The sequence below is a fragment of the Hippocampus guttulatus genome, chromosome 11, assembly GCF_054856545.1.
Source record: "Hippocampus guttulatus isolate MCC_2025c chromosome 11, RoL_Hgut_1.0, whole genome shotgun sequence".
Lineage (NCBI taxonomy): Eukaryota > Metazoa > Chordata > Actinopteri > Syngnathiformes > Syngnathidae > Hippocampus > Hippocampus guttulatus.
Window position 1 is genome coordinate 18,924,227 of NC_141271.1, and position 25,008 is coordinate 18,949,234.

At 44.1% G+C, this 25,008-nt stretch overlaps 1 protein-coding gene across 2 annotated transcripts; it reads right to left on the reverse strand.

The window, feature by feature from the left end:
• Nucleotides 1-24,510, reverse strand: LOC147198494 (Krueppel-like factor 7). Of its 2 annotated transcripts, XM_086124200.1 has the most exons (5): nt 24,464-24,510; nt 22,991-23,059; nt 6,839-7,433; nt 4,415-4,538; nt 1-3,422 (listed from the first exon to the last, which is right to left on the reverse strand). In XM_086124200.1, the coding sequence occupies exons 2-5, from the start codon at nt 23,018-23,020 to the stop codon at nt 3,371-3,373; spliced, it is 801 nt and encodes a 266-aa protein (XP_085980326.1). In that variant the 5' UTR covers nt 23,021-23,059; nt 24,464-24,510; the 3' UTR covers nt 1-3,370. The 2 variants fall into 2 exon arrangements, with proteins under 2 accessions (XP_085980326.1, XP_085980325.1); XM_086124199.1 differs by lacking the exon at nt 24,464-24,510 and having other exon boundaries at nt 22,991-23,396.
• Between the last annotated feature and the right edge of the window lie 498 nt (nt 24,511-25,008).

A 25,008-nucleotide genomic window follows, 5' to 3' on the forward strand; every position in this document is an offset into this window, starting at 1 on the left:
TTGAGATTCTACCATTTATTACACATATTTGTACATTCTTAAATAAAAAGGCTCCACTGGACACTCGTTGCATAGATATGATACAATACCAATTTAGAAAAAACAATTATCAAACACATCCAGTAACAAAAATAAACTCTCCCTCGTCAATAAACAACGTAATGTCGTATCATACAAATCATATCATTTCAACACTTTGTACAGCAAAAAAGGTGTCGGCAATGGGACCATAAAGAAAGTTGATTTGATCGGAGTCTGTTTTTTTTTTCCTGAAAAATGTCACTTTTAACATGGTGTGAATTGGTCTTCAAACAATTTTTTTAAAATCGACCAAACAAGCACTCTGTTTTGCAGTACCACTTTGCCTCTTTGGGGGTGATATTTAGTCGTTCCAGTGTATGTCATAGTTTTTGTCAGGATTTCATGCCCAAAAATATTGAGCCAATGTTTAAAAATGGTCAAATTAAAATTTTTTGGAGTGACTTTTTTTGCAAAATTCGTTGAAAAAAATTTGTAGTGTATTTTGGGTGTAGAAATGTGCTAAACAAACACGCTAAGTGAAAAGTCTATGCTTTGAGACTCAGTGACCACAGCTAAGAGCTTGCATCTTGGTTCCATTGGAGTATTTTCACTAAATTTGCCACATTTCTTCTTGTTCAAACATGATCTTAAGCCATTAAAAAAAGTCATCTGAATGCCTTGAACAAGCTAGCTCTGTTGCAGTACCGCTTTGTGCCATTGAGTTGCTTTAACTTTGTCAGAATGTTACGCCCAAAATTACAGAGACAAAAATGTTAAACTGGAAACATTAAGAATTAAATCAACATTTTTTTTTCAACTTGTGATGTTTCCAGTGACTTTTGGGGGAATTTTCATCACATTTGGTGACAGAATTCAGTTTAAAAGAAAAGTTTTCTTGCTGTGTTTGGGTTTGAAAAAGGTGCTAAACAAACACACGCTAATGATGCTAGTGAGTCATGTCATAGCAGCGACGCCAAGAGAGTCACGCGACTGAGTGTCACGGCTTTTGACTGACATGTGTCGGATATGTGACGTGTTGTTTTCCTGGTGGCGTGGCGGATGTGCGACAAGTGCGACGAGACTAAGCTAGCTGGCTAGCGAGCTAGCAGTGCAAGAATTGTGATCACATAGTGCAACGTTGGCAAGAACTAAAGCAAGAAGCGGCTAAGGAAGTCACGCTATTTACAAAAGCTAACAGACACAGCTGGCGACTGGTGAAATGACACCGCCTACTTCAGCCAGTCCTGCCCCATGAACGGCTGGTGAGTCTTTCTTTGGAATCATTTGGGCTCAGCAATCCTAACCCTAAACTAAATTTAACCCGAAGAAGATCTCCGCTGATGCTAAACTAGCCTCCATCTAGCTGCTAGCGCTTCGCTAACATGACTTTACTACACTAAAGCTAAAGCTCAAGCTAACTCGGCTATAAAAGCCACATTATCTTACACTAGAAGGCTGTTATTAGCATGTAGCCGTTCATGCTAATCCGATCTTTATTAGCTCACTGCTAATGGAGTCCACCAGGTTCAGACTTCTGGAGCACCTCCCATTCCTAGTTTTTTTTCTCATATGCCATCCCTGCAGACCCGAAGGAGCCTTATTAACTGCTCGCTAATCGGGAGCTAACTTGGGATTCAGACAAACAAACCAAGCAGGTTAAAAGAGGCAGAAGCGTGGAGGAAACCTAAAAACTAATTCTATGAGTTTTGTCCTGACCAAAATATATTTAAACAAAGTTTCACGCAGACACACTCATACGTTCGTGCTTTGAAATGTGCTACTAGCGTCCCTCTGTGATTGTACGTCTCATTACAAGTGCTATTGCGGACGCAGTTTTGGAAACGGCAGCCTCTTTCACACAAATTGTTTGCAGAAAAATTGGCCATTTTAAGAGGTTGAAGACTTCCATGCAGAAACTAACCAAGTATAACTGTCGGGCATTTGCTTGCAATGCAACAGGGCTGGAAAAGTCGACAAAAATTCCACCACTCCCTTTCACACAGCCATAGTCCCGTCTCTGATTCTACCTCAAAAACCAGGAAATTAGTGAGTTGACCTTCACACAGAACAGCAAACTGTGTAAAAACGGCTTTGGCAGGCAGCCTGAAAGGGGCTAATAATGGTGGTGAACGTTTTCCATCGTACCCCCTTTCCTCTTGTACGAAAAACGTGGTGGAGCTGCCTCAAAATGGTGAATCCACGTTAGAGGTTTTTGGTATTGATTGTTCCAAGCTGCACTGCGGACCCCCCTCCGTGTTTTTATGCCGTTGGCGGCACCGTGGAGGGAGGATTTGGGAGGCGCGATTTTCCAGTGTCCACGTTTGAGTGTCCATGGTTAATGTTTCCAAAGAGAAAAAGCATGACAGAAGTGGATCAAGAAAATGTTGCCATGGAAACCAGAATAAGATCATTTGTCATCAGAAAAAAAATGATGCTAAATAGTGAAGTGTGAAAAGCCATTTTCGTGTTTGTGTGTGTTCTTTTGTGTTTTGAGTGGTTTTCCTCTATATTTTTTGTAATTTTTTTTTTTTTTTAACCGTTAGCATTACAAAAGAAAAAGCAGAATTTGAACATTAGGAAACAAAAGTGCAGTCATTGGATACCAAGTTAGCAGCTTAGTTAGCAGCTAAGTGAGTGGCTGACTTAGCGGCTAACTTACCAGTTAACTTGGCGGTTTACTAAACGGCTAATTTAGCCGTTTACTTAGCGGCTAACCGACCCGCTAGTTAGTGGCGTCCCTTTTGACCGCGCACATCCTGTGGCACAAAGGAAGTTTTGAAAAAGTACATCCTCTTCCTGTTCCATTGATTGACCAAGTCCTCTCACATTCTGTTAAGTTCAAAGACATTTTTCTCCAAATGAGAAAAAGAGCAAAAAGTGTCTCAATTGTCATCAAGAAGAAGCGTCGTTGCGGTTCTCCCAGTTGAAAAAAAAATCAAAGTGTCGCTGCGCATTTTTTTTCCGAGAGGCCACACGTAGGGTCCGTTGCGGGCGCCGTTGGCGGCAGAGGAGAGAGCAAGATGGCGGTGGGTCTCTGGGATGTCAGATTGTGTTGTTTTCTTTCGGCTGGATGGCGTTCTTCTGACAAAACGCAGCAAAAAAAGAAAAATATATCCCCCAAAAAGTTTGATTGTACAAAGACGAGCATGTGATGACTTTTTCTATCAAAAGCCCAGAAGCTAAACCGCCGTGATGCGTTCGAAGACGGCGCGTAAAAAACAGTGAGTGTGAGTAAGTGAATGAAAACCGACAATCTAACTACTCCTCCTCCTCTTCCTCCTGCTCTAGATGCCATGTGGGCTTCTGCCTCCTTCTTGTTCTTCCGTCATGCTCCGCGGCAGCGCCCCCTTCAGACATGGCGCTTCATGTGCAGCGCCAGATGGTCGGACCTGGAGAAACACCTGCACACACAAGGACACGGCATCAATATTCAGTACAATCGCTCTGTATCTATGTATGTTTCCATCCATCCATCATTTTGTCCATTGACCCAATCGTCTACTGGATGCATCCAACATCCATCCCTCAATCCATCTTGACATGCCATCCATCCATGCGTCCATCTATTCAATCATATCAATGTAGGCATCTATCGACCCATCATTTTATCTAGAGTACATCCATGTACAGCTCTTTGTATGCAGCGATGGCTGTTTGAAAGTGCTCTATAAATACAGTTGAGTTGAGTTGAGTATAGTACATCCATCACGACATCTACAATATGTAGCCATCTGTCCATTGTTCCATCAAGTTGTCATCCATCCATCAACTCATCCACTTATCCAGCAGCCATTTACAGATTCATTCATCCATCCATCCATCTGCGCATGCATTTACATATCTATTTATATACATGCATTTACATATATCATTTGTCTATCCATCCATCTATTGGTGTGGCCCACAAAGTATAACATGACTTAAGAAGCTGGAAATGTATTACATTTTGCTTAAATTGACCATAAATTGTTCCAAAAAAAAGTTATCTTGGCTCAACGGAGGTTGGGAAACACTGATCTATACATCCAGCCATCAATACATCTGTCCATCAATTCATCCATTGATCTGTCCATCTGTCCATCCATCTCTCTGTCAATTTTGTGGGTTTTGCAACTCCAGCAAAGGCCGCACAAGAAAGACACACATGTGACTCAAGTGTGTGTGTGCGTGTGTGTAGACAGATGGCCATGCGGTTAGTGTGTGTCAGTTTTGGGGGTCCAGCTGGTTACACTGAGAGCCCCTCTCACTCAAACCCTCTTCATCTTCACTCTTCTTTGTGTCCTCTTCCACATCCTCCTCCTCACCTCAAGGGGCCCCAACTTGATTAGGCATTATTCGCGTGTGTGCGCGCGCGTGTGTATGTGTGTGTGCTTGTGTGTGTGTGTGTGTTTACCTGTCGCAGTGGTTGCACTTGAAGGGCTTTGCGCCGGTGTGTTTGCGGTAGTGTCGCGTCAGTTCGTCACTGCGAGCAAAGCGCCACTCGCAACCTTCCCACGAGCACTTGTATGGCTTCTCGCCTACAACACACACACGCATACACACAAAAGAGGGGGTCACCATGACATCTCACGCCAAGCCAGTTTAACACAATAAACAGTCATAAATGTGCAGGGAATTCATTTTGTACTGGTGCACTGTGTTCATTACAAATCACACACACACACACACACACATACACACGGACACACAGTGTCATGTAAATGAAATTTCCTCCCTCCGAGATGTCGTTCTGTTCTCGGCACCCGCGCGTCCGTGCGTGCGTGTGTGTGTTTGACACAGGGTCAAAATATTAGGTACAGCTCCCAGGCCGCCATCATGAACACATTGTTGACTCTGTCAATCAAAAGTGAGCGTGGCAATGTCATTCGCTGGTGTAGCTAATGAAGTGACTTTGTGCAAGCCGCACACTGCTCCTGCGCGTCGTATGCGGCGGTCATAACTGCGGGTCTGAACACGTCCTAATGGGACGAAATGCGACGGTGGACACACAACAGATGCCACACACAGCCAAACACATTGGACACATACTGTACATCGCACTCATGTATAGCGTACAACCATACACATTTGCTCACATACAAACCCATGCCAACACACACACTTGCACTCGCATTGATGGACGCACAGACGCATACACAAACACATTTACAGCACATACATATTCGCAGACATGCACAATTGACACACAAATTTGCTCACATTCATAATCAACAGAATGCCCGCACTGTCCTGGTATCCAATCAAATCATGTATTGTCTAAACCAGTATTGTTGTGGCATTTAATAGTCATGTACTGACATCATATGATCTCGGTGGCAGTGGCCCGACACTCAACCGGCGCCTGCAGGTCCTGGTGGCGCTCACACTTTTCTTAGCGGATAATCCCGCACTGGCGCCACTAATCCACCATGATGCTACGGCGTGCGTGTGTGTGTGTGTGTGTTGCATGTGGGTGGGCGGTGTCCTCTCCTCCCATTACAAGCGTAGAGTGCTTTCATTAGCACATTCATTAGCAGTTTAATTAGCCGTTTAATTAGCTTAATCTGCCCCTTTTTCGTGAGGTTTGCAATGAGCATCATAAATCAACGTCACAATCCAGTAAACTTTTTTTTACATTTGCAAGAATGCTCAAATGTGACTTGAAACATTGCCTGTATTTTAAGAATTTGTGATGGCCACTGTTTGACCCTGATGAGATAACTTTTACCTGGGTGAAAAATAAGGATTTGTCATTAAAAAGAAGACAATAAAATCATACTCTATGAAAAGCGCTAACATGCTAACCGCGAGAACACATGGACCTTGGCACAGTGCAAATATTCATAAATGTCCATAGATTCAATAAATATGACGGTGTATGCCTATTCAATACAGCACCCCATCCCCCTCAATGCGCCCCCTCCTCCTCTTGCTTGACGTTGGTTGCTAGGCAACTGCATCACTCTCCTCCCTAATTGGCTGCTGGATTGTTCGTGTCTGTCAAGCTCCCTCGCGCTTTCTCTCACCCCCTCCTACACCTTCCCACCCGCCACAAACATACTCACTCGCACACACACACACACACACACACACACACACACACACACACACACACACACACACACACACACACACACACACACACGTTCTCTCAGTTGCTAGGTGACTTCTCCATCACGCATCCTTGCCTTGTCGTGCAATAATTGGCTGGCATCATGGTTGCCGCGGCGTCAAGCCCGGGCCCGCCACCCTCAGCGTGTATGTAAGTGCGTATGTGTCTGTACACTTTAAAAAAAAAAAAAAAAAAGTGGGGTGGGGGGATTAGAGCAGACGTGTGTGACACCTGCGGCCCTGCACATACACTAATTCACACACAATGAGCATGCATGTCTCAAATCATAATTTTTTCACTTGTAGAGTATAGCACAGTATAGTGTAGCATTCAATGTTAAATCGTGTAGTCTTGAGTGTATTACAGTTTCATGTATGTAGATAATATTGTGGTGTACTACAGGGCTTCATTCTCAGTCCTCTGTATTTTATTTATACAAATGGCGTTAGAGGCCATTTTGGACAGTTTTGCGAACTAAAGTTGACGAGAGAAGATTTCGCATTGATTCTGTCCCTTTTGGACCCCAAGCTGGGTTAGCCTCCTTGGGTTATTCGTGACCCAGCAGTTTTCAGAGTGCATCGTAGAATCGTGTACTGACAGATCACATTATAGAACCAGGGCCACAAGTTAACGATCTTGTCAAACCACATTATAGCAATTATAGTATTATGGAATATGTTATAGGCCCGTGTCATGTTGTAAACATGTGTGTCGTATTCGTGTTACCTGTGTGTGTCCTCTGGTGCGCCTTGAGGTGCGAGCTCTTGGTGTAAACCTTGCGGCAGCCGTTAAACTGACACCTGTGTATTCTCTTCTTGTTCTCTGCAGAGTCCCCCGCCAGACCGGGCCCTCCGCCCTGCTCCCCATCGCTGAGCGCGCCCCCTGCTGGGCCTGGGGGCTGGGACGGCGGGAGAGACGTCAGTGCCCGGGCCGCCACTAGTTTGGCTGCCCCCAGGCCCACTTTCTTGGCCACCAGCTTGAGCGTGAGCGCGCCGCCCGCCTGTTTTCCCAGGTGGCGCCCCAACTCGGGGGACGAGGGCGGCGTTAGAGACGTGACGGCGGCACTCAGCTGGGCGGCGCTGACACCCGACGCCAGGACCTGATCCTTGCTGTCCGTCAGAGTTTGGAGGAGTTTGGCGTGAACTTTGGGGAGCGGACTGGGCTGTGCCGGGAAACCGGCTAGTAGGGGGTCTATGAGCTCCTCATCGCTGTCGCCGCCCTGAGTGAGGGCTGGCGCCAGAAGGCGGTCCAGGTCCTCGTCCAGGAGCTCTGACAGTCTTCTGGGCTCCGTCTGGAGGTAACGCTCCAACTCCAGACATGTCTGAAGGACAAAGGAGACAGAACAAGTGTTAATGTGGCACGAGTGCACCCCCGATGGTCTGGAGAGCTTAAAAAAATAAACACAACCGTAATGAGAACGACGTACTTGACATCGCTTTGCATTCAAAACCGCTAGCTTCATGCTAACACAATCGGAAACCGCAATCACACACAGTGATTCCGTAAAAAGTCTTCTTTGTGTGTCTGCGTGACTGAATTTTACTATACCGCCCCCGGGTGGCCAAAATGCACAAGCTAAACGGAGCAGCACAATGCCCACTGAATTATCATGACACCACTGTTTAATTATTGACATTCTCGTTAATCATGTCATTATTACATGCTTTGAGAAAAAAAAATCTGTATCCGTGGCTATATCAGAGGCCTAACTGAAACTTTAGTTTCCATTTTTCACACATTATCTGGTGGAACAAATAGTTCTTGATCAGTGACTACCGCTTTCGACACAACGGGGCAGGAAAAGTGAATGCCTGGTGTTAAAGTTCCCCAGGCACAGTCAACCATATCGGTGGAAAATTGCCAAATTGACTTCATCCCTGCCATATCGTCGTTTAACCGAGTACAGCGATGCGGCGAAAAGGTGTGAAATGTGGTCTTTAACGAGCCGTGTGAAGGGGGCTTCATGAGAGAGTATAAATGTATGCATGTGCAAGAGAGGGAAGTCATGTTGAGTGTCAACATCATCGGCTTGCTTGCTTGACGTCGAGGACCGCTCACGCACACACACACACAAAACATATGGAGAAAGGTCACATTACAGAAAACCCACACGCGCATGCAAAAATAATCTGCATCACATTGTGTTACCTTGACAATGACATTGTGCATGTGTAACGCTTTCATATATCTTAAATATTAAATTTATGATTCAATCTTTTTAATATATTGGAGCCCTATTTACAGGCACGAGCTGGCCAAAATATTAGTAATGGCTCCAAGTATGATACACTGCAGTGTTACAAATACAATAATTAGCATGTTGTGTCATCCATAGCTCTCTGACAGTCGGAAGTGAGCGTTATTACCAAGAGTGGAGACGCAAGGCGAGAGTTTATATTTCACTTAGTATGGTCGCGAATACATTAGCATGTCAGATAGCTTTTGGCTATTAGCAGATTAGCTTTAAGCTAGCCAGTCACTGAGATATCACAGGAGATGACTTGGTGGGTGACTTAGTGAGAACGTTAGTTTGTACGGTACTTTAGTAGGTTAGATCGTGAGGCTCCCAGTTTGTTGGTTCATCAGCCAGTCAGTCATTTCGTAAGTTAGTTTGGTTGTTGCTTAGACATTCAGTGCGCTAGTAGTAGTACCATAGTTGTTAGTTGGTTAGTAACAAGGTAGTTAGCTTGCTAGTTTATTAGTTCTTCAGCCAGTCAGTTATTTGGTAACTTAGCCAGTTAGCTACTTAGTCAATTAGTCAGTCGGCTACTTAGACCTGACTAATGTTAGTTTGCTAGCGAGTAATATAGCAGTTAGTTGAAGTTAATTTGTCAGTTGCGAAGTGACTAAGTGAGTGGGCTTGTTCATGAGGAACTTAATCAGACTACTAATTTGTTAGTTCAGCGGCTAGGCAGTAACGGAGTGAGCCAGGTGGCAGGTTTTGAAATTTGACATCGGTAGTTGCGGCGACAGTCTCTTTGCACAGCGAGGCAAAATGGGCCCTGGCAGAGGCCTACTGCTGAGTGACAATCATTAAAATACACACACACACACACACACTGCGTTGTTTTCTCATCAAACAAGCGCCGATGAGACAAAGACAATTCATGTACAGTGTGTGCGCGCGCGTGAGTGTATGAGTGAGAATTCATCACGAATGCAAGCCGGCAGCTCGCCGAGAGGCTTTTGACAGTGCAAAAAAAAAAAAAAAAAAGCAAACAGAGTCAAGTGGATCCTCCAGGAAACGTCTGAGTGCACACCGATGACATCATTAACCACCATGATGATGAAGTCACACCGTGCGCTGCATCTTGGACTTCACACTTCACCGATACAAGATGAAAAGCCATAATCATCAGCAAATGTCAGAATGCACAAGGCTGAAGCCACGAGGTCATCAAAGCCAAAGCCAACACAATGCTGTCCGGCACATTAGGCCACTAAAGTGTCATATTTGTTTCAATATATCAAAGAGCAAAGGTCGCCATTTAAAAAAAACAAACAACGATCGTGTATTTCATCGCAATGGCAAAAATTCAGGAAAAAGAGCCAATTGGATTCTTTTTCACAATCGCTCAGCCCAGTATTACCCGATGAAAAAACGTTACCTTCTGCGATAAAAATGGCCTCAAACGTGTGGAGTACATCAAGCATGACTCAGCGTGAGTGTGTGTGTTTATTTCCCCCTTCAGCTGGTGAGTGTTTTCCTTTCCTTTTTGTGCACAAATGGCTCCTAATTAAAACGCTTTTTGGCATCTGTCAAAGAGGCTCTTTGAAGCTCCGCCTCCTCCATTGATGCGAGCACACTGATGGCTCATTAGACGCAAAAGAGGCTTCAAGTGTGCGTGTGTGTGTGTGCGTGTGTGTGTGTGTGTGTGTGTGTGTGTGTGTGTGGGTGAAGAGCATAATGACTTAAAGCTGATGATAACGTGTGTATGTGTTCAAGAGAAAAACTGAGAGCAGGAATGGGCAACTTCAATGATGAAGGGGTCCACAATTTGGCTACTGGGGGGGAGGGCATGCAGCACCACGCACTTCCGAACCAGAGAGACGTCAAATATATGGACAAAATTCGTGCTCTCAATCTATTTCTTTTTTCCTAATACATTTCTCCGTGCACGTATAACACAGCTCCTGCCTGCAATAACCCAAAAATTAATCACATCCAGTCTTTTTTTTTTTTTTATCCCACTGCAAAATGCTGTTGCGCACAAAAAATCTATACCATTCAAGGATGGCACAAAACCGTTGAACAGCAAGCCAGCACGAAGTGCGAGAGGCCGCGAATAGCGAAAATCTGTCCATAATTCACACCCATTGAAATCCATCAGGGGGAAAAACCCACAAAAACTTTATTTTGAAACTTTCTACTCATATCCGCACTTTCACACACCCAAACAGGCACAAACGCACACAATCATATCCTCACAAACACACTCACTCACACACATTAAGACATGCACACTCACGCACACAATCTTGGTTATGCATACATACCCACGCACCCACACCCACACACACACACACACACACACACACACACACACACACTCAACATTTCACTGTGTGATTATTAAATACGACGGCATAAAATTAATTAACAGCATAATCTTACACACACACACACGTATATGTGCACATGCATACACACAATCTAAAACACACACACATGCCCGAGACTAAGGGGACAAGGCAGGTACAAGCTTTTAATTTGAAGCATAATTTAATACTGCTTAAACAGGCTTATGCTCATTCTGTATGTGTGTGTGTGTGTGTGCGTGTGTGCGTGTGTGTGTGTGTGTGTGTGTGTCCCAGGCCATTTGAGTAATTGGCTGAGATGGAGGAATTGGAATCAGCGGTAGAATCATCTGTTCCTCCGTCAGCTGAGCTTTCTCTTAATTAAACTCTCACTCTGTGTGTGTGTGTGTGTGTGTGTGTGTGTGTGTGTGTGTGTGTGTGTGTGTGTGTCTCAATAGGATGTCTGGCCTATCGTCTTCCTGGCGGCGCAGGGCAACATGACAAATAACTAGCATGCATGCGCGCGCGCACACACACATGCACGCGCGAGTGCACACACACACAGCAACTGCTAAATGCGCTTTGTATTGAATTTCCAGAGAAAGCCGCAGATCCTCGAAGGCATCTTTTGCAGAGCAATTGAGAACGAAAACAAAGCCTAATCTTCAAAGACGAATAAACCAAAAGCCTAATGAAATGATTGCGTGTCGGCGTGAGGATGGATTGTGTGGAGCGTGTCGTCTAAAAGCTGCTAATTGGACGAGTGCTGTTGAAATATGGGCGCGTCGTTAGCATCTTTCAAAATGTTATCTTGTTGGCGTTTGGTGACATCGCAATGCGTCTCCACGGCGTCGTTAAAAGATTACTCTCCTCCGTGGAAAAGTCAAAAATTTCCCTTGAAAATGTGTAACTTTTTGTTGAGTTTTTTTGTGAAACTAAGAGTTTAACTTTCTTCTCATAAGTATGATTTTTTTGCAAAAAAAAAAAACCCACCTCTCTTTTTTTCTAAATACATACAACCTTTCAGGATTTTCCCCCCCAAAAATATAGTACTTTTTTTCTTTTGAAATGTGGATTTTTTTTCCTGAAATACTGTACCTATTTTTAAAAAGCCCACTTTCATGGAAATGTTTTTTAAATAATATCTAAAATATCTGTATGAGTGAAAAATGAGCTTTTATTTAGTTAAAAATTCTAAAAAATAAAAAATAATTGAAAAACAATTTATAGCCTGGCACACTTGTGTGCACTATTAGACAGGAACCAAAAATATAAATATAAATTGGAAAACATTTAATATACTCTATAGTGTCAAGAATGGTGTTGGGGGGGGGGCATTCCTCCCAAATATAACTTATTTGATGTGTTTTATGGCTTTGCGTTTTGCATGAGTAACGTTGACACTTTCCACAATCCTTCTACAACTTTCATGTGCTTTTTTGCCCCGCTTCCAACAATGACTATTTATTTCTTGGAGCCCTGACTGGGGGGGGGGGGGGGGGGGGGGGGGACTGCCTCGAGCAGCCGTTTCAAACAATAGACATCGATGAGAACACAAAACAACTTTTAATTGCAGTTTCGGTTGGCGTCGTCTCATCGGTGTCCAACGAGGGAGACACACGCACGCGCGCGCGCGCACCAACTCACGCGTGCACACGCAGGCACAAGCGCGCACACAAACGCACGGGCAAGCACGCGTAGCCACCAGCACGCGCAAACGCGCGCACACAAACACACACGCACATGCACGCGCACACACTCACTAAAGCAAAAGTGTGTGCGTGTGTGTGTGTGTGTGTGTGTGTGTGAACACACACGCTCACGCAAGCACACTCTGTCTGTCTTGCTAATTGAGCGTGAAAGTAGCACATCAATGGCGTGATTTAAAAGTGTTCTTAATGCTTCCTCCGCTCGGAAAGGAACATTAGCGACAAGCTTCAGTCACCTTCACTATAGGACGTTGTGAAAATTGAGCTCCCGAAGCCGGTTTCCCTTAGCAACATGACATTTGGTAGACATGCCGATCATGTGGAGACCCCCCCCCCGCCCCTCCAAAAAAAAGTCTCAAGAAGCCAATGCCTTGAAAGACACAGGAAGTCTGACATATTGTTTGAAAGCATGTATTTTGGGGTTCACTTTAGGTCATTTCCAGGCTTTTTGGAAATTTGTTTGAAAATTCAGCCCCCAAGTCTGTTTTATTTACACACATGAAATGTATTTGGCACGTTCCCCCAAGGCCACCCCCCGTCAAAAAAAAAACCATGCAGTAAATCGGCCATTTTGTTTGAAAGCACTTATTTGAGGGTCATTTTTGATCATTTCCAGTGGTGCTTTGATTTAATTTTTTTTTTAATCCAGCCCCCAAAGGCAGCCGCGCATTACATTTCGTAGACATAGCAACTCATGCAAAAAGTCTCAACAAGTTGTTTATTTTGAAGTATCTACACTTAAAAATGTATCATCTACTTTAAAAAATGTATCTGGATCAATTTTATTTCGTGCGTTCACCCAATGAAATTAAATTGAATAAATTCAACAAAAAGTTTTGGTTTTTTTCTGTGTATTCTAGGGTCATTTTTCCAGTTGCTTTGATCAGCCAAAGAAGCCGGCTGCACTTAGGAAACAAAATTTTGCAGGCTTATCTATTATGAGTAGACCCACCAAAAAAAGTCTCAAGACGCCACGCCTGAAAAAACAATTCAGTTGCTTTGATCAACCGCAGAAGCCGGTTGCACTTAGGAAACAAAAATGTGCAAGCTTATCTATCATGAGTAGACCCACAAAAAAAGTCTCAAGACGCAACGCGTGAAAAAAAACAAAAAAACACGAAAGTCTGCCATTTTGCTTTGAAGTAACACAACTCTGGGCCAAAACGTTATCCGGAGTGGTCGCAAATCAATTCTACAAGCTCAGCACTTGAGCAAACATCTTGTTTTTAATCATATGACAAGAATGATCTTATTTTTTGCGATTAGGATTACTTCATTGCGATCCAAGTTGGAGCCATGTGATGGACGATTGAGTGTTTAAGACAATCAAGTGGAACCCGAAGGGGGGGTCCCAGCTGTTGTTGAGTCCTAATGGATTAGCCCTTTGTCTTCACGCGGGTGTGTGATGGGATGATTTCAGGGATGAGGTCATTGCGGAGTGCGAGCATGCGTGACTCGGCGCGCGTGAGTGAAACAAAGGCTTCTGGGAGCGCGCGTGCGATGACTTCACCGCTTATGAATGCATTTATGATCACTGCGCGCGTGCGCGCGTTCTGTCCGCGTTGAGTGCTTTTACATTCAAGGGTGACTGGCGTCACCCGCGTTCGGTGGCCATTTCGTTTGGGAGCGATTTGGACCCGGCGCATGGCCGGTCGGAATATGCGGAACACGTCCAAAGTAGGATGCGGGAGGACGCCAGGATTTTTGGAATCAAAGCGATTTTTGTGTTTTAAGGCCATCGGAGTGAAAATGCTGTTTCTCGCGCTCTCTTTCTCCAGTAACAAGTAACTGAACATGAATAAATAAAAAAAAATCCTCATGTGCTCATAATGAAGTTCCAGCTACTTACTATTGGCAAATTAGGCTTTTTTTAATCCCTAAAAACAAAATAAAAATTAAAATAAATACAAATAAAATATAAACAAACGACTTATGTATTTTATGTACTATAGGCTTTATAGGTAATTCATGATTTGAATTTTAAATTACATTTCAATTTAATTTTCTATTTAAAATCAAATGAAAATACACTCAAATCCAGAAGTTCAAATGACATGGAAAAATGAAGGCATTGACTAAGTTAGAATTTTATATTTTATTTCACTATTAAATAATAATTTCATTGTTTACATTGCAAATGCAATGACTAAACTGTCTATTTCCCCACCCTTCTTTAAAAATAATTTAAAAAAAGAAAATACAGATTAAAAATCATTCCAAATGTATTCATCTGCCAGTCACTATGTCAGAGTAAAAACTAAAAAAATAAAGAAATAATATGACTGACATGTCGACTGACCCATGACCTATTGGACGTGTTGCTAAGACAACCAACTGCTTTGCAGATGTGGTTGTCCTGGCAACCAATCACGCGAGGGGACAAAAAGAGCACCTGGTTGCCTCCGGGGACCGCCATCACCATCACAGCCTCACCGCAGTCTGACCTCCAGAGATTTTTTTTGGGGGGGGGGGTGCTCTCACTTTGCTGGAAAGCAGAGCGAGTGGTCACATGACTTGCATGCATGTGTGTGTGTGTGTGTGTGTGTGTGCGCGTGTGTGCGGGTGTGCATTAGAGAGCCATCCTGGGGTGAAAAGAGAAACACCCTCCACATTTCCATTTTGCTTTGTCCTGCAGTTCAACCCTAAATAATTCACATGTACTGTGCGCACACATGTGCACACGCGCAAGCGCATGAACACACACACACACAAAATGCTGTGCAGCATCAGAGTGATGTTCCCTCTTGGAGTAAAAAACAAAAATGAGGTCATCTTGGAAGAGTCCCAAATTTACTTACACAAAAAAAAAAACAGCAAAAAAACAAAATTTTCACACAGGAATTATCATCTGGTATGTAAAATAGTCACCACTTAACGTATCCTGTATATGTTTGGGTTTTTTTTAAACAAAGGAAAGAGCATTCTATAATATTGCACTTCATGAAACAGAGAACATAATCATCATTCAATCAAATGACACAGATAAGGAACTGAACATCAATTGATAACATCAAACAAAATATCACAATCGCAGTTGTCCTCGAAGACCATTCTTCAGTCTGTACGTTTCACACAGAACCCAACGAAGCAGGACACTTTCATCCAGCTCGCGGCATCTCCCAATTACAGAACCAAAAGCCTCCCAGTTGACGTCTACTGTAAACCTGACACGTACAGCAAAACACAATTGGTCCAATTGGAATTTGATTTACACGCCAAAACGTTCCACCCAATCTTATCCGTCTAAGAAGAGTCTGCTAGCTTAATATAACGCAAAATGCCATACACGGGCTACGGTAAATTAGCATTGATGTAAATTATAAACCTTCGAGCAGTTGCCGCTGTACCATAGATGAAGCGGCAACATATCCAAATTGCCAATTTATGGTATGTGTTAGCCTCATGCTAACATATAATATGAAAACCCACAGACAGGCTAATGCAAATTAGCGTTGACATCATGACAAACCTTCAAGCAACCGCTACGTTCACACATTTGGAGCAGAAGCACAAAGAGAGGATATGCAAAGCGCACGACGAGACTGCAATCTCTCAGCTTTGTGGGAACAACGCGCGGACACACACACACACACACACACACACACACACATGCACACGCATGTATTCCTCGTGGACTGCACTCAACCACAAAACAAAGCAAAAGTCATTGCGGCTTCACGCTGCGTTGCCCTGACAACATAATTCGTCTGCCGGCCTACGTGGACCACGTCGACATACATGGAGTGGATTTGCATCATGTAGAAGTGCGCCACCTGGACTTGCGGCAAAAGCACGTGGCGGTCCAGACCAACACTACCCGGAACAACGCAGAGACTCACATCAAGAGTTCGACAAGATAGAAACGCATGAACCCAAAGCACATGGCGTCCTGAACCACATTGGATCTCGGGGCCAACAGGAAGTATGACCTCCGACTTCCTGGACAACCACTTCCCCTTTTGTCCACTTCCTGTCCTGATGTTTATCTTTGAGCGTGTCTCAGTTTTGTCTTAGTGCTCCTCGCCTCTGAGACAAAACGTCTGAGCTCTTATTCCCAAGGTCATCCTCCTCCTCTACATCGACCCATTTACTTGAGACACACACACCCACACACACACATACACATACACACGGGCACACAACAATCATTCATGCATAAAGCTGCACTGGAATGGTGGCACACATATAGTGTCCAAGACAAAGCGACATGCCCAAATGAGCGTCCACGGGGTCTTTGATGTTGTCGCGTCGCTATCGATTAGAACATAAACGCGGTGTTAGTGCTCGGGTCCACAAGATCAATGACCACCAGACAGAAGTCATCAAACACCGATCCCAGTCGCCAAGAAGGGAAATGCTGACTTGAAGTGTTTCATGTATGTTATCTGCTTGCGGGTCCCTCACCCCCCCCCCTTTTTTTTTCTTTTAGAAAGCCACAATTTGTCTTCTCAAGATTATACACCCTCTGGAACGGAAATATACACCTTTTTTTTTCCCACAAAAAGAAATCCATTTTAATTTTTTTTTCAATGTGACTTTTTTCCTTTTACGAAGATGAAAACAGTAAAGAAAAAAAACCTCCTGCCTTTAAAAAAAAAAAGGGCATTTTTTTAAAATTTGGTGAAGTCGTACACCTGTAAAAATGTCCCAAAAAATAAATGTGGTAATTCAATGCTTTTTCCATGCGAAAAGTCAACTTTTTCATGAACATATGCCACTTTTTATTTTACAAAAATTTATTATGGAAAATAAAAACCTTTTTGCTCGAAACCTTAACACATGGGTGCCAATTTTTTTATTTTTATTATTTTGTATAACTTTTTTTTCCTTCAAAATATGACATGTTTTCCTGAAAATATATTTGTATTTTTCTCCCTTGTAAATACATTGGGGTTTTTTTTTAATGTACACCTTTTTCTTAAATAATATAATTAAATAAAATACAGCAGGTTTTTCTCAAAAATACATGACATTTGTTCTACAGCCTTTTCCTTAAAATACACGCCCACACCCACGCGCACGCACGCACACACACACTAAATGGACTTAAGATGTCTCAGCCAGGCCTGTGAGGCAACTTTGAATGTTACCATGGCAGCACAACTCACGGGGGCTAAAGGTTCACGCAAACCAAAAGTGCGCGTAACTTTGGCATGTGGACGAGTGCACGTGTGTGTGCATGCCCTTGTGTTGGATTCTGTCCTGCTAGCTTCAGGCCGCGTTGGCAAACTAAGCTCTCCGTTCCCGCGCAGACATGCACACAAACGCACACTAGTAGAGAAGTGTCGGGATGCACGTAATAATCGCTTCATAGAGAATTTGGTCGATGGTGTGGAATTGACGAATCGTGTTTCAAAGCATTGCGGTTCACAACGCCGTGCACTACTTGACTGCTACCAGCGGAGGCGCTGTTGATTCAATCCCACCCGATTTGCTGGCTCCAGACGGAGATTTTTTTGCTGCCTTCCAGTGATTTGTTTCTCTTGCGGCCCGTTTAGGCGGATGCTCTGAAGCAGTCAGTGATTGTTGAGCAAGCAATAATGTCTAGTGTCCTTTTTACAGACACGCACATGGAAAAGCTTTGCTGCCTCGTTGTTTACTTCCTGCTGTTTTTTTTTTTTTTGCTGCAGCCCATTTAGGCAGCCTTTGTGAAATAATCAATGATTGCCAAGCAATTAATCATGACCATCCATGGTGTTTTATCACCTTTGTCTGCCTTTATTGACACACACACACACACACAGACACAATCCCGTGCGTGCGCACCCAGCCATGTGTAAAGATGAGGACGACTTTCACAACCCAACTTTGTAGTCGTGCCTCATTTGTTCCGCTTTAACGGCGCCGTACTCCCAACTAGTTTGTCTGGGTAATAGACTCTTATTTAATCTTCCGCGCCGGCGACTGAACGCCTCATTCGTCTCCTGAATTATGGCCGACCAAGGTGTGCGTGTGCGAGCATGTGTGCCCGTGTGTGTGCGTGTGTGTGTGTTACACAGATGAATCGATGTGCAGCCTCACAGGAATGAGTGCCAGCACCAGGAAGGATGATCAATCAAACGTAGATTGCTCATCAAAGATCAACTTGTATTTTTCATCACTTCCCATTTGCGAAATCTGCTGATCTGCACGTTGATTAGCCGCGTCTATGCCTTTGCTTTCACAAATTCCGCGTAGCGAAATGGTCACATTAAAAATTTCAAAAGGGAGTTTGATTTAAAAAAAAAAATTTAAAAAAAGAGGATTCGGAAGACAACCAGTCATTCAGGTTCTCTGTCGTTTACTTCCTCTTTTCTTCATTCTTTGTTTTGTTTCCTCTTTTTGTCTGACCAGGAAGCAGCTGTTCACTTACGCAATAGTTTGTGTGTGTGTGCGCGTGTGTGCGTGTGTGTGTGTGTGCGTGTGTGAACAAAGGAAAGTCAGACACTGGGGACAGGCATGATTAATTGATTGGCAATGACGGACTATTTTCAGAAACAGCTGCCTAAATGGGCTGCCATAGAAATCAAAAGAGGAAGTTTGGCATGGAAACCAAAAAAAGTGGGAGAGTACAAATCCTAATTTTGGTATCCGATACAACTTTGGACAAGCGGCCATTGAAAATTCCTTTCAAGTCTGAACAATGCTGCAAATTGAACAGGAAGTCGGCCATTTTGGTTTGAGGTGAAAAAAATGGGTGAGATGACCCATTCGTGAAAAAAAAAAAACTACCCGATGATCGACACATAATTCGACAATGTCAATCATCACAGGACGCACGAAAAACTCATCAATTTAAGTGACCGACACAAAACTTGGTGGTCATGTCAGGTGGTCATCATGACAGCTCACACAAAAAAAGTCTCAAGGCTGAACAGAAAGTCTGCCGTTTTGCTTTGAGTGGTGACGATGGCCCGTTCTTGGAAAAGAATTGCCCCTGACACCAATTTCAGTGCCTGACATGAAATTTGGCGGACGCATCCATCGTGATAAGGCGCATGAAAAAGTCTCAAGGAGCCATACCCGGAAGTGAGCAGGCTTTGAAGCTTTGAAGAACTCAGGATGAAAAAGTGGTTGCAAGGGTTGGGGGTTTTTTGCACACCCCGTTTCCCCGATTGTGATCAAATTTGGTGGACTTGTCTATCACGGCAAGACGCATGAAAAAGTCTCACGGAGCCATGCCCGGAAGGAAGCCATTTTTCTTTGAAGGGATCGAGGAATCACCATCAAAATGGATTTCCGCTTTTGAAAAAATATTTTACAACCTGACACCAGTTTACCAAACGAACACGACACTGCGGAATCGTACTGGGTCGCACAAAAAAGTCTCAAGGCCCATGCCTGCAACTAAACAGCATGGGGGGCCGATTTGCTTTGAAACCATCACGATGTCAAAGTCAGACAACGTTGCTCCTGAAATCTGAAAATGTGTCGACTCCTTTAGGTTGCTACCACCGCACTCGGTACCCCCCCCCCCACCCCCCCGACGGCAGACTGCCGAAAAGTAATTTGAGACGAGACGATAGCGGTCAACGTACACGTCTCTCGCTGTTCTTATCTTCTGTGCCGCCACGATTCCCATCGGGAATTCAGCGCCGCGCCGCAACGCATCGGCGGCACGCAAAGCGCCTGGCAACTCGCGATGCCGCCGTGGATCCATCCGTCCGTCAATCGAGATGAAAGCGCATGAAACGACCGCCGACCGTAACAGGCGGGAAGGGAAAAACGCTTTTAAGCGGAATCTGGTAAAAATAGCCGGAAAAAAAATGTGATGCGAGGCTGGAAAGTCTGGATTTATTGTCACACACACACACACACACACACACACACACACACACAAATCCCAAAAGGCCATCACATCATTCCCAATCCGCACAGACGCGGCAATTATACGGCGAGGAGGAGCTGCTGCTGTCAGACGCAACAAGGCTAACAGACAGGCGGGACTGGGCCCGTGTTTGTGTGAGCGCGCGCGTGAGTGTGCGTTTGGTGGTCGGGCAAAGCAGTTGATGAGAGAGGACAAAGAAGAAGACACAGGAAGCAACCAAATATGACGACGCCAGTGGATGTGTGTGTGTGTGTGTGTGTGTGTGTGTGTGTCCCCACAGAGAACGAATTTTGAGGAAACTTGACATGGCTTGAAACATGTAATATGCCGTGTTTCCTATTTTAAAAATAGCGGCTAACCATTCGCAAGCATCGTGTCTGGGAAAGGCCTTCATTTACGCCATTACAGATTTTATTCCCATATTACTTTCATTTCGAATGACACCAGCATTTAATGTTTCTGAAAAAGGGCCACGGAAGCTAAACATGGACGGACGCAACATTGTTGAGCGGCTAAAGTCGACTGGAACGCGAATTAAAGACCTCCCTTTTGTAGCTTAACATTAACTTTTACAAATAATGCAGAGTGAGTGGAACAAACACATATCATAACGCCCTGGAACATGAATACGGACACGCGCAACATTGCGGTGCGACCACGTCAAGAGTCGACTGGAATTAAAGAGTGAAAGATATTGCTTGAAAAATGCAGACGGGGCAGAACAAAAAAAAAGTGATGTCGGTTCACGTGACAAATATCGAGGAACACAACGTTGTAAAGCGACCTCATGTCAGCGTCAACTGGAACGGTATTCAGTATGATCACATGACATAAGATCACCTATAAGAAGGTCAAGAAAACATGAAGCGAGAACAGTAAAATGGACGCACACAACATTGTGGGGCAACTTTGTCAGAAGCTGGAAGGTATACAGCAACTGGATGCACACAACATCTCGTAAAGACCACATGAGAGTGGACAGATATGCTAATTTATGCTGCTGTCTCCATATAGCATAAGGTCATCTTTAAAAAATGCATATTGGGTGTGGGGGGGGGGGGGGGGGGGGGATGAGTCCCGTAGCTGCTCAGAACAGACAGAGGCTCAAACAACATTGACGACATTTCAAGAGTTTACTGAAACTACAAATGAGCCCGAACGGGCTTTGATGTCTGTTAGTGCCAACAACCTAGTCCAAACTGGGCTACAAGCTAGTCATGAGTTAGCCTCCGGTCCAAAGACCACATTTACGCTTCACAACAGCTAACTAGCTTCAGGTGGCTTGTTGCTAGGATACAGAATGGCGGCGAAATAAAAACGCTAGCAAAAAGGCTACACGGAAGCTAGCAAGCATGCTAAAAAAAGCGAAGGCTAATGACAACAAACAAGGGTATTATCATATCAAAATATGAAAGTAGTTATCATTGTGATTTTGTCGATTCCTCAAGTTGATTTGCGCCGTTCTCGGATGGCGACAATGGCTTTCCGTACAACGCGGCAGCAATTGGGAAACTTCATACATCCGTCCGGGCATCACGGCATACTTTACACACAGTCTGGAAGTTGCATCACTGATGCTACTTTCGAGCTAAACAACTGCCGACAGCGCCTTTCACACAGCCCAGCAGGGAAAGTTTAGGTTTTATTAGGCAGTGTGAAAGGGGCCGACCCCCCTGGCCATGCCTCAAACACACAGGCTTTAAGTTCCAGCTCTACTTAGAAGCCGAAAAATTGCCGCTTTACTGTCGTCGACTTCGCCCCCCCCCCCCCCATTCCATGTTGGTGCCTTTAACACAGAACATCAGATAAAGTTCCCACTTTAAAAGGCAGTGTGACAGGGTCTACAGATCACTCAAAATAGCTCCACAAATCAGATTCAACCTTCGAAGGAAGAATACAGTATTCGAGGGAATGACTGTGTCCCCTCCATTCCGCATCGATGCCTTTTACGCTGGGGGAAGAAAAAAAAACGGGGGAAAAAAACCCGACAGTTTTTACTGCTGTCGAGTAAATGTAGACTTAATGGATGGGATGGGGCTTCATTCAGTACTGTAGGCGTAATGGACATGTGGGCCACACACACACGTGCACGCGCGCACTCACACACACACACACACACAGACATCTACACACACGCTGGTCACAGCTGTGTTCATTCAATGTCCATCAGTGTGGAACCATCTCACACTCACACACACACACACGCCAATTAACATACCACGTGCTCATTAATAGCTTTTAGTAAGCACGTGATGAGCGTGAATATGATTTACGAAGGGGCCCGATGTCAACAAAACATTTTTTACGCACACGCACGCAGACGAGGATGATGATGATGATGATACATAATTCAGTCTGCAAATTCGCCATGACAGGTGTGCATGTATTATTTAGTAAAGGGAGCCAGCGGCCATTAGGCGCGTGCGTGCGTACGCATCGATCAGATCGGAGCTTGAGCGCGTGGGCTTGTCTCGCACGGGGGGCCACGCGCGCGCACCACAACACTCCACACAAGAAAAGCAGGTTTAAATGTATAAATAAAGAAAATCGTTAAAAGCTATTCAGAGATCCAAATAAAAGTAGAATGTTTAAAATGTAGATGTTTTTTTCTTGTCGGGTGGAAGGCACGTGACTGTTTTTACGAGTACGTGTGTGTGTGTGTGTGTGTGTGTGTGTGTGCCTGTCAGCGGACCGCGCTGCGATCCATGTGAGCGAGGAAATAAATAAAAAAGAAAAACACGACAAGCCGAACTGGACAGTAACGATTCAAAAACAATAACGTAACTGCATGCACATTCACAATAATAATATTGATGTGGATTTCTTTTAAAACTGCGAACTGACCTGCTGCCAGTTCTCCTCCAGGGAAGGCATCGCGGAGAAATAACCAGTGTCGTGCACCAGTTGGAGTTCCTGGAAAATACTGTAATTAGCCAGCACGTCCATGCTTGTTGTGCAAGAACAACAAGAAGAAGTACAAGAAAAAAATGTCCACAATCAAGCCCCAAAAAAAGTCCGCTCGGAAGTGTCACATCCAAACAATTATTTCCTCATCTCACGATTTTGGAGGGGTAGAGAGAAAAATAAGAAAAACAAAAAAGCATTTACTCCTGGGGCGGGAAAGCTCAAAATGAGCGCGCACTTTAATTCAATTTTTTTTGAAAGGACAAAAATGAAGCTTAGTTTTGTCGGTTCCGCCTCTGCTCGCGGCTGCCTGGTTTGCTTCCGTACATGCAGCTCGCCATGCAGGCTGCGGGTTGCCAGGTCTACTTCACGGCAAAAGGCACGCAGCTTCGCCATGCAAGCTTTTGCGGGTTGCCAGGTTCCACACAAACAGGGACCGAAAGCGGGCGTGGAGTCACCTGTCACTCACTTGCTCGCGTGACCATATAAGGTAAAGAGGCTGCGTGATGTCAACGCTGGTCGCGCAAAAAAGGAGCAGATCGTGAGGTGGTAGGCGGGGCTGGGAGAGATTTAGGTTCACCATTGGCTGGATCCCACTGTCAGCCCCGCCTCTTCACGCAAAGATGGGGTGAGTTATTTTTAGCGGGCTTTAAAAATGAGCGGAGCAACTCTCCAGTCAGTCAGTTCAGTGAGACGCTGAGAGAACGCAGACAAGCGTGTAGCTCTTCCAGAACAAGCAGCGTAAAAAAAGTCAGCGTGAGCGCACACGTGAAAGCTGCTGCACACAACTCAAGCAGCGTGAGCGCGCACGTGAAACGCAGCAGACCTTCCCGCCATTTCCACATGACTTGGTTGGCTCGTTTCGATGGCTGAACATAATAGTTAATAATTAAAAGAAAACAGCAGCAATGACAGTGATTTTGTTTGTCAAACACAAAAAAAGTAAATTTCAACATGCCATACGTCGATTAAGATGGTTTATGCAGGTTGATAACACGACAGTTTGTTAGTATAATACAAATAGATTTAGATCTCTTTATTAACAGAATCGTACAACTTGATCACGCTCAAATAAAAGTTTTTTTTTAAATGCTAAACTGAAACCATGTGTGGGAAAGAAAATATGAATATTGTGATATATCAACAGTGTGAATACATCAAAGAACACCTTTTTTTTTTTACCATTATCCAGTGAAATGATATTTTAATGTGATTTCAGTCTTTGTATTGTCGTCCATTTTGTCTCAATACTGGATCGTCAAATGATTTTACTCTCCATGTTGTGTCAAGGGGAAGTCAAGTAAAACGTTTTCTTTACAACATGCTCTATCTGGCCCCACTAATCTAAACAAGATATTCTGTTTATTGTTACTATTATTATTTGTGCAACATGAATTAAGCAGCAAAATTTACCTGTTTTTATCCATCTCAGGGAGTGGCCATTTTGCTGCTTGCTGTCGACAGAAAATGGCATCACATTGCCTAAGGGACCAAATCCAGAAAACAGGTGAGCTGTGATTGGTCGTTGCCTGAAAAAGTGTCGAACAGAAAAGAAGTGAAAATGTCTACAACTACATAGATATGGCTACATTAATATCATGCTAACATAAGAGCCAAATCAAGTCTATTTCGTGTTATCAGGTGCAGTACAAACAATATAAATAAATGTGCTTGAGAAGTGTCGGATGAAGCAAATGTGTGGAGAGTTAAGTCCAACAAAGAAAAAGTCACATGACGTTTCCCTCAGGTGACCTGCGTCACATCTCCAGGGATGGAGGAGCACGTCTTGGAGGAGGAGGAGCCCGAAAATGGGAGTTATGGGGGAGCAGATGGCTTCTACATGAGCTCTTAAGACATTTTCATCATTGATTTTTACTAAAGGAGGGGTCCAGGGGATTGATCAATAGTGGCTGGCAGATTGACGGAAACAGCCGGTCACCCTCAAAATGTATACCAGT

Bases quoted from the DNA above. Each gene is read 5' to 3' on its own strand.
- LOC147198494 (XM_086124199.1), bottom strand. From the start codon at position 23,092: ATGGACGTGCTGGCTAATTACAGTATTTTCCAGGAACTCCAACTGGTG. The intron at 7,434-22,990 runs GTCAGTTCGCAG...TTTGTCCTTCAG, and splicing joins TGGAGGAGAACTGGCAGCAG to ACATGTCTGGAGTTGGAGCG. The intron at 4,539-6,838 runs GTAACACGAATA...TGTGTGTTGTAG, and splicing joins GCACCAGAGGACACACACAG to GCGAGAAGCCATACAAGTGC.